The 10,080-nt window shown below is 43.2% G+C and overlaps 1 protein-coding gene across 3 annotated transcripts in view; it reads right to left on the bottom strand.

Annotated features, from left to right (window-relative positions):
* LOC109304693 (kinesin-like protein KIF20A) overlaps positions 1 to 10,080 on the bottom strand; it is a 29,418-nt gene that overhangs the window by 12,045 nt on the left and 7,293 nt on the right. For 2 of the 3 annotated variants that reach the window (XM_019527450.1, XM_019527465.1), the window contains exons 6-12: positions 9,571 to 9,682; positions 7,985 to 8,170; positions 7,788 to 7,899; positions 6,329 to 6,400; positions 4,816 to 4,962; positions 3,993 to 4,158; positions 3,588 to 3,755 (exon numbers count right to left, since the gene is read on the bottom strand). In XM_019527450.1, coding sequence (XP_019382995.1) covers positions 3,588 to 3,755; positions 3,993 to 4,158; positions 4,816 to 4,962; positions 6,329 to 6,400; positions 7,788 to 7,899; positions 7,985 to 8,170; positions 9,571 to 9,682 — 963 coding nt within the window. The remainder of the gene's footprint in view (positions 1 to 3,587; positions 3,756 to 3,992; positions 4,159 to 4,815; positions 4,963 to 6,328; positions 6,401 to 7,787; positions 7,900 to 7,984; positions 8,171 to 9,570; positions 9,683 to 10,080) is intronic. The other variant, XM_019527458.1, reaches the window with a different exon arrangement.

Below are 10,080 nucleotides of genomic sequence, written 5' to 3' on the forward strand. Positions count from 1 at the left end.
TACCAGGAGTAACTAGGAATAACGGCCATATGTTGACCGAAAGTAAATTCAGGCTAGATATCAGGAGGCGCTACTTCACAGTCAGGGTGGCTAGGATCTGGAACCAACTTCTAAGGGAAGTGGTGCTCGCACTTACCTTGAGGGTCTTTCAAAAGGAGGCTAGATAAATCACCTTGCCAGGGTCGTTTGACCCCAGCATTCTTTCCCATGGCAGGGGATTGGACTTGATGATCTGCTCAGGTCCCTTCAGACCCTACCTACTATGAAACCATTTTTAAGCGCAGGGATACTGATGCACAAGATGCTCCGAGAGCTGCCCTAATTAAAGTGCCCCCTCTCCCCCAGCACATGTATAAATGCCTATTGTGACAAACCACTGCTGATATCCAGTGACACCAAAAGCCGACTGAGGTACTCCCTATTGAGTACCTGCAGGGAACAGACTTGATTCCTCTCCCCTGCAAATCTCAGGTTTCTCTGTTATTTGACCAGACCTTGCAGTTCCATTAAGGAAGCCTACTGTCTTATGAGATATACACCCTTGGTTTGCAAATTACCTGTAACTGTCAATTGCTCCAGAAGTCACACAGACAATCAATAAGTTACATAAAACAGTACAGGCAGTCCCTCGACTTGTCCAAGTTACAACAAATGGCACTTACGACATTTGTAAATTGACACCGTTTCAGGGTTCCCACGCCAGTTTCACCTTTACAACAGTTGACACAACTGCATCCAATGGCTGACAACTGCTGGTAAGTTTGTTGTAGTGGTGGGGAGGGAAGGGACATGGTGTGGGGGGCAGATCAATGCTCCCACATCAAGGGAGGGATTGGGGCTGGGGCAAGCGCTGCCCAGGGAGGAGGTGGAGAGGCTCACACTGCTGTGCACTGCTGGTTCGGGAGCTGCTTGTGTGGCAGCTTCTCTGGCAGCTCTTGCTGCTGCTCCTGCCACCAGTCCCAGAGGGCATGAGTGTGTGCCTCAGGATCTGTGTGGGGTAGGCAGGGCCAATGCTGTGCTGAGCTGTGCTCTGGGTAGAAAGCAGGTGCTGGGCATGGGGCCTGTCTCTCCCACTGCTTGCCCAGCTGGCGCAGGGCCAGCATGCAACTGAGCCACTGTGCTGCCTCCAGACAAGCGGCGTGCAGTGGCAGGAGCTGGCCTGGCCTCTCCGATGGGAGGGCCTGCAGTGCGTTTCAGGTGGCGCATGCCCTACTGCCACTCACCCAGCTGTGGCAGAGCCACTTCTTCTCTGGGAGGCGCAGGGAGGCCAAGCTGGCTCCCACCACCATGTGTCATTTGTCCAGAAGCAGTGCAGCAGCTCAGCATCATGCTGGCTCTGCAACAGCTGGGCGAGTGGCTGGGGGGGCATAGTCCCTGCTCCCAGCACATTTTGCCGGGAGCACTGACTGGTGCAGCCCCAGCCCTGCCCACATATTCTGTACAGATCTTGGGGCACAAGCCCCTGCCCCGTGCCCACCCCCCAGACCAGTGGCAGGAGTCTGGCGCTCTCACCACTGCAAGCCACCACATGAGCAGCTCCTGGACCAGCTGCGTGCAGCAGCGCAACCTGCCCCACCCCCTCCCTGGGCAGCGCTTGCCCCAGCCCAGGTCTCTTCCCCCAGCACAACAGACTTACCAGCTGGATGCAACTGTCGACCGTGGTTAAGGAACCAATTCCCCATTTATAACATTGTTCCTATGGGAAAATTTGTTCTGAGTTATGACATTTCGACTTAAGATGCAGTTTTCGGGAACCAATTGTATTGTAAGGCTGAGGACTGTCTGTAATAAGATTTATTAAACAGAAAGATAGCCTATACAATGAAACAGGAACTATTAGATATGGAAGATAGAATGCAAAAGAAAAACAAATTCTTCCCCAGTTTCCTTCATCTAGAAACAGGTCGAGGTAATATCTACATCTCAGTTTCCTTCCAGATGCTTTTCTCAACCAACTACCTAGCTCACTGTCATCAACTCCACCCAGCTTTCCCTACCTGAGGGACCAGATGAACTCCCCAAGACCATGTGGTCATAGAGAACCTCTCCTTTTCAGAGATCTCTTACAGTACTTTATTTTATTCAATACTCAGCACATGTATTATGTATCTAACAAGTAAGGTGTTCCTCCCAACTCACAATTATATTTAAGGACATGAAAATTATTCTAATTGTAATTAGATTTTACTTTACTATTATGTATTCAAGAGAGGAAACACATCCTCTCAGCAAAAGTTTCAATTCTGAAATGTACTTTAGTCACCATCTGTGAAAAGCATTGGCAGATTAATGCACAGGCCAGCTGGGCCCAGGCCCAGGGGCCCCTGCCTCAGTGCAGATGAAACCAGTAGCTGGTCTGGGCCAGGCATGTATGACATGGCAGGCCATGGCTGCTGGGCACCACTGCAGCCAGACTGAGATGTGGAGTGAGGGACTGCCCCCGTGCCTGGCAGGCAGCAGCTCTGCACCCCCAGTGCGGACTTGTGGGTGGGGGCAGCAGCAGCTCCTGCCCTGGATCTGGGAGGGAGCGCATCCCGCTTCAGCCACGGCTCCTGCTGCGCTGGCCAGGAACAGAGCCCGTGGCTGTGGGGCAAGGTATGCCAGGCCCACAGCTCCAATGAATCTTAGTCTGTCCCTGTGAAAACAGGCATTTTCCTTTTGAAATGTAACCAACCAGTTTCAGGCTAACACCTCTGTTCCAGGCAGTAGCATAACTAGAACAGAGTGACTAAGACAGCCACCCTGCATCCCAACTTGATGTGGGGACAGGACGAGTGAAAGACACCAGCTGCCTCTGCAGAAATCATACCAGTAGCATGGTGACAACTGAAAGTCATCCTTGCCCCTATGTGTCCCACTACTCCAGACACTGACTGCTTTGTTATGCTTCTGGCTCCAGGTAAGAGTTTCACCACCTACCTACCCAGGCAGATCAGTATGCATACTCATATGGGTGTATACTTTAGAAGTTGATTTCATCTTGAATGCATTGAATAGCTGCTGTCTGGTGGGAGACTTTACTGAGAGCCAAGGTAGCAATCAACTTACTGCCCATTTTAAGTCGCAATGGGAAGTGACATTCATACCAAATACTGTAGTTCATACAAATATAAAAAACATGATCAAAACAGATTTACTGCTGTTCAACTAAGATAGAGAAATATTGTATAATATATAACATACCCCAAAAATCTGGTGTTTGGGTGCATCCGAGACACTGGTGTTGAAAAATAATAGCTGCTGTGGCTTAAGAGACTTATTGCTTTTCCTGCTATACTAAGATCCAAGGGCTGAATATGTACTCATTATAAAACCACTCATGAGCTTTTTTAAAGTTTCTCATGTTCTCTCATTAAAAAAAAATGAAAACAAACAAAACACCCACAGCTTACCTATTTAACCATTTTAAGAATAGGATGGGCCATCCTATAATCCCTGACAAACTGAAAAGGAACCAAGGAGCTCACTTTATGCAGCATATGTCACTATGTGATTTAAAAATGGTTTTAAAATACTGGACTAAAATTAACATTAGTATTTGAGGCAGACATTATACTACATAAAGGACTGGTTAGATTTGTTACTACCTCATGGCTCATTATTGTGATGTCCACTTCCTCTTCCACAGAGGTCTCCATATCAGAAAGTTCTTGGGCAGATATATTGGCATCAAAATGCATTAAAGGTTTCCCATCCTTTCCAACTAGTCTTGGGACAAAACTTTCAAAGTTGTTAGGTATGACTGTCTGAATAACCTGAAAAATAAACCATACAGTTAGAGGCACTACATTTTCACTGTTGTTAGCTTTGCATATATGGAAGAGCCATTTCTTCTTAAATGTTGATGGAAAAGAACAGGGCTGCCCAACTTCACTGCAATCAGGAGCTGCCTACAGTGCAGGCCAGAGCTGTAGAACCAGGTGGCACATGACACCCAGGATTCGCCACTCCCTTCCTGACCCCAAAGTACCACAGGAGCAAGAGATATGTACCTGTTTGGCTACAGCAGAAAATTTCATTACATGTAGTGTTTCATCATAAGTGGAAGCACATGGATTAATGTTGACAATCATACAAGCTTTGCCTTTACCACAGAAGAATGGTTGGAACAGACGGGTCAGTTTACTCTCTCTGAATGGTACATAGCTTGGTTTCATTCTTAAAAAAGGAGCAAATAGTAAAGAGAAATTCCACAAAAGGGAACCATTAATGAAATGTAAGATCACTTTAACAACTCAATAATTATTTCTAGATGCACTCAAAAGGAAGTGTTTATCCAGTCCCCCATGCCACAAAGACTGGTGCTTTCCTAGGCACTATCCAAGTGGTTCAATACAAAAAGATGAAAGTAAACAAGTAAAAAAAAAAAAAATATATATAATATCTTAATTCATAGATTCTTACACCAATTTCCTGCCCTCACAAGAAGGATACACCTCAACAAATCCCAACTACCGGTGACATTTTTATGAACTCTTTGGTAAATGCATCCTCAGAATAAGGAAGTGGGGAATGAATGGGGAGATAGCTGTACTTTAGAGGTACTGATTGTTTGCACAGTTGCTGGTTTTTCCCTCAGGAGCATACTCTCTCTTCTGACCCACCTGCAATAGTTTTCCACCAAATACATAATTAAGATATAAAAGGAAATGTAGTAGCGTTTGGGACAAAACAAAATTAAATCGAGTTTACACATTATAAAGCCCAGCCTGCAAGTTTGCAGAGAGTTTTCTCCAAAGCTATAGAGGACACAGGAAGTTCTAGATTCTCTCAGAGATTAAAGTTCTTGCATAAGATCTTGTATGCATCACTTACTTAGGATTCTGATTCTGCTTTAGTGCTGCAATACACTTCCCGAGAATCAGAAGAGAATTATTAATATTTCCTGCTTCTTTTAGTCTGTCTCCAAAAGACTGCGCTTTATTGCACCGTTCTGATCCAGCCAAATCACAGAGAGACAATCTGCACGAAAGATTTCATCAGCAACAGACATTGTTTTCACCCTTATTTAAGTCAGTGGGGTTTAGTACATTCAAAGAACAGCATCTCTAATACCTCTTTAGCAGCATTCAAGAACACAAATCTTATGAGTGCCACCACTTCTGACAAGCCAGAAGTTAGAAGCACTTCTTAATTGAGCTATTTGCTATGAAAGATATACAGATAGTGTTCCTTAAATTTTAGAGGTGGGAGGAATACAAGCATTTTTTTTTAAATCAGTAATGCACTGCAGATTGAAAACTACCTAAACCCACAAGATACCAGTTCCAAACATCTGAACAGAGGACAGAAGTTCTCCACAAGGACACTTAATTAAACATCACATTAAAAGAATTATTGCACTTGCATGCTATAACAATTTGAGTTGGGCTGCAGATTTGGTTCATGTGGTTCTACTAAAGTGACCAGAAAAATATCTAGCCTGGGACATTCCTAGTTTAACACCCCAACCAGTTCAGAGAATGCTTAGATTGCAAGAGTCAATCACCTAAAATTTAAAATCTAGGCCAGACCCTACTATTCCACTTAGTAGGCACCAAAGCACAATTCTATTCTATTCTGTTCAAGTCCCCCCAAAATAACTAAACATGAAAGGTGAATGGATCTTTTTCCTGCTTGCTGATTTTTAAGATTTTGTCTTCAGGCTGAGAGGATGTCATGTGACAAACAGCTAGCATACGGTTGTTTCACATATCATGGATTTGAGCAGGGTGGATCCAGGGGATGCAGTTTCCCCTGCTGCCAAATTTGACAGCAGGCAATAAAGTGAGATTAAAGCAATAAGTGCAGTAACTTGTGCAGTATTGGGAGAATTCTAATTCTTCACTTCTTAAACTGTGGAACAGCTTGAAGTGTGTTAAGGCTTACTATAGTAGTAGCAGCAGCAGCACCAGCACTTATCCCGTGGGGAAGCCTGCTTAGGCCACACAGGTGTTGGGTCAGAAGTAAACTAGAGCTCTACCCGGAGATAAGGAACATATGCTTGTTGCTTTTGCTTTGGGGAAGAGATTAGATTGTTAACATTATTTCATTGTTTTACTAGATTTTATCCTGAGAAGAGAAAGGAAATGACAATTTTAAAACAGATTTCACCCAGCCAAACTAAAATGAAACACAATGCGACAAAAAGACCCTTCTGTTCCTCATGTTTTCTTCCTGCCATATTTTCTAGCCTGCTGTGCAACAGTGGGATTTTAAAAATTATCAGGTATCAAAAAGAATCTTTCATAATGGTAAGTGTTAACTATTTAACCATATGTAACATTAGCACTAACACTGCGTAACACTTGGAATATTTAGTTTAATATAGATCCAGGAAGATACTTACTCTGAAATTCCAAGAACACAAGGCTTATCCTCATCAGTTAGTCTTAGTAGTCGGATAGAAAATATACTATGACTAGAAGGGGGGGGGAGGGAAAGAAAGAAAAAAAGCTTCTCATTAGCAATAATTTGCCTTCTAATTAGAGCTCTTAAGATCTAGCAAATAACCACTCAATCTATAAAAGCAAATTATTTGTGCATTGCAAAAAAACTTCAAGACAAAGTGAAAGTTATACACCTACATTAATTTGAACAGCCAAGTGTCATGTTGTGTGATCCATGTATATACATTTTTTAAAAAACAAGTGAAAAAACTTACTTGAACACTAGGAATTAAATTGAATTAGCTGTTTCAGGAGGGAAAAATGTAAGCTGATGGGCCCAAGTAGTTATCTATAGTGCTGGTGACTCTGTGTTGCCGCTTTTGCATTCAGCCACTCATAACCCCGCCCCCCCAACACCAACTCTGATGCCGGCTTCTTCACACCCAGGCCCCATACATGCAGAGACTGTCCTAGCAGGGTAAGACTTGTTTATTAAAGTCCATGACTTGCTATCAAAGTTAACGGGAAATAGTGCATTCCCTAGGGCAGTGACTCTCAACCAGAGCGCTGTGGAGTGGAACAAGATTCTTCGTAGATGCCAAAAAGGTGTGGAGATAAGCAGGTAAGCACAGGTTCAGAGTCAACCTTGCCTGGCCACTCCCCTACCCCTACTGCAAGGAGGCAAGAGCCATAATAAATTAGTGTTTGAAATGGGGTGCTGCTCAATTTACAAGTTGTGGAGGTGTGCCTTTAGTCTACAGAAAGCCACTGTTTTAGGGCACTGGCATCAGTTCTAGGTAGGAAAATCTGTTAAAGCAGCTGAGACTGTACAGTCTTCTATTGAAGGAAAACTGGACAGTGTCTACTTGATTAAAGCACCATAATAACTATTAGGAGGTAGCTGAGGGTAAAAAGAGGGTCTCTCCAAAAAAAAGGAAGTATAAACTTTTGAACAGAAGAAGCTTTAGAAACTCCAAACTGGACAATTACTTATTTCAAATATTATGTTTCTGGGACTATTCACATTAAAACAAAGACTTTCCACATTCAACTTAATTTATCCTTGCCAAGAACTGCTATCTTTTCATCACTTTAAATCAAAGCAAGTACATAGATAGGTGACTGAACTGACAACTGACTGAACTGTTTTAAAACTGGTCAACAAGAGATGCCAATGTAACTTCCGCAACAAGTTTAAAAGTTCAAGTAAACCTGAATTCCAGTTATTGGCATACCGCTTTGCTAGAACTTTTTTCAGGTCTGCCCCAAAAGGGAAGTTAGGGACAGGACAATACATTGACAGTAAGATTCAGTCTGCTTAACAATTGTTCATTTTAGAGATGTTTTTGTAGTGTTACAATTTTTCTTTTTAAATGAACAAACAACAAAAAGGTGATTCTACAGTTAGAGGTAGCAAACCTTCTGCTTGAATACTGGTTCATTTTAGTAAAAGCCAAGCTTCGGTTCTTGTTTCCTATTTTCAGTATTTTATAGGCCTCTTCAGTGTTTTTAATGTTGATCCACTTCAAATCTGCAGGGAGAATTTCTTTTTTAAACAAATATATCAATTCAGTAAACAGGTAGGATCACTTAGTATCATGAAAGTCATATACTACCTTTTATATAAGAGTTTCCTCCTTGATCCTCACAGATTCGTAGAATTCTGCGTTTTTTATTTTTTGATGTAGATAATGTGTCCAATAGATCATATACATATTCATTATAAATTTCACAGAAGGAAACCCAAACAGATGACTGTGTTTTGTGATTCAAGTCTGTTCCAGTAGTTAGAGATTTCTCCTCTGTTAACCATAAGACAAAATATGACAGCAATTACCCAAGCATTTCTTTGAGAAATCATAAATTGTTCAACAGTCTCTGTAAGCAAAGTGGTATAACGTGCCCATTTTAGACAGAGTTTTGTGCACATTTGTACACTACAAACCCCCCCCCCACACACACACACAAAGATCCAAGTGTATTAAGTTTGGTCCACAAATTCCATGGCCACCTTCAACCTGAACTCAGGTGAGAATATACCAGTGCCCGAGAGCAGGGGCTGGCAACTTTTTACAAGCCTTGGCCCAGAACTCAGCTCTGGTCCAACACAGGGCAGGTAACTTTGGCAGCACATCAGCAACAGGAGGGCTTTCTCTGCCCTGCGCTGGGACCAAGCAGCTGGGAGCTGCTTCTCTTAGCCCCCTGCTCCTCAACCGCAGTACAGGCTTCACAGAGGAAGCATGGACACAGATTCCAGCCAGTGGGGAGCTGCACTGGGATCAGATACTTGCAAACTGTCTGTGCAGCTGCCACTTCTCCCCACTCACCCTTCCCATGCATGACACAGGGACAACTGGAAGCTGCTCAACCCCAACACAGCTTCCCAATGGCTGCAAGCTGCACCCATGCCACAGTTCGGGGTGGAAAGGCAGGGGAAGTCGTGGCAGCACAAATGCAATTTGCAGTTCCAGTCTCCAGCAGAACTCCCCAAAGGCTGGGAGCTGCACCTATGCCCCAGCTGTGGAGCAGGGAATTGGGGGAAGAGGCATGGGTACAGGAACAGCTCCCAGCTACCTGGCCCCAGCAAATATGCAGGCAAAGGCCCACATTACTGATGCACTGCTGTAAAAGCCCAGCCTATGTTGCAGTGGAACCAGGAGGACAGGGAGATGTGGCAGCTGGAAGCAAACAAGCAAAGCCCTCCAAGTCTGCAGACCAAGTCCAGTGGCACTGCAGGATTGATCTGGCTTGAGAGCTGTATGTTGCCTACCCCTGCCCTAGAGCAGTGGCTCTTAACCTTTTTAAATTCAAACCAACCATTCATTACTTTTGGAAATTGAGTGGCACCCTGTTTAAAACAAACAAACTCCCTCCCCCACAAAGACCACAAACTTAAGTGAGGAAAAGAATCATTTCCCTTCCTGCTAAAAAGTTCTTCTTGCAGAGGGACAAGGAAAGGACCTCACTGTAACCTTGCAAAACTAAGCCACTACAAAAGTGTGGCAAAATTACTGAAGAGCATTTCTATATTCTTAATCTGCTCCAGCATTTTACAGTTTGAAATGAGTTGACACACAGATCTTTGGTTTTATACTATTGGCAATTTTTAGAGTACTTAAAGCAAATTAAGCTTTCTGCTTTCATTCCTAAATAATTTCAGTAGTCACCTTCATCGCTACCATGTGAATTCAAAGCATTTTACCTTGTGGGTCCAAAAGTAGACCTGGTGAAGTACAGTTGCTAGTTGAGGTCAAGTCATAGATGCTTGATAAAGCACCCAGAGTTGTAGGAGAATTCAGAATATTTTCTGTCTCCTTAAGAAAATAAAAAATCCATTACATCCAAGTTGGTGACATACCGTTAAAGTGATCACACTGCTTTGACATGATCACATTTTGTTTGTTTATGCCTCTAGAACAGTATGTCCCCAGTAATCAGAATGACATGTTTTTACTAACTAGCTTGTTAACTATTGGCCTTGTTTACCCAACTTCTGTCTTTTCAAACTTTATTTAATACAGGCCTGCATGATTACTCTTAAGTTTGACACAGTTAAAAAAATTACTGTATCACTTACCCAGAGTAAAATTGGATTTGGCCCTGGATGTGCTAGGAACTTTTAAGTTCCCCAGTAGCTTATGCCCTTCTGAACATTTTCTTTTCATAAGCTTCTATTAACAAGTCTATTGGCCATACTGGAACAAGCACTGAT

The sequence above is a fragment of the Gavialis gangeticus genome, unplaced genomic scaffold (assembly GCF_001723915.1).
Source record: "Gavialis gangeticus isolate Ggan-Ray unplaced genomic scaffold, GavGan_comp1, whole genome shotgun sequence".
NCBI lineage: Eukaryota > Metazoa > Chordata > Crocodylia > Gavialidae > Gavialis > Gavialis gangeticus.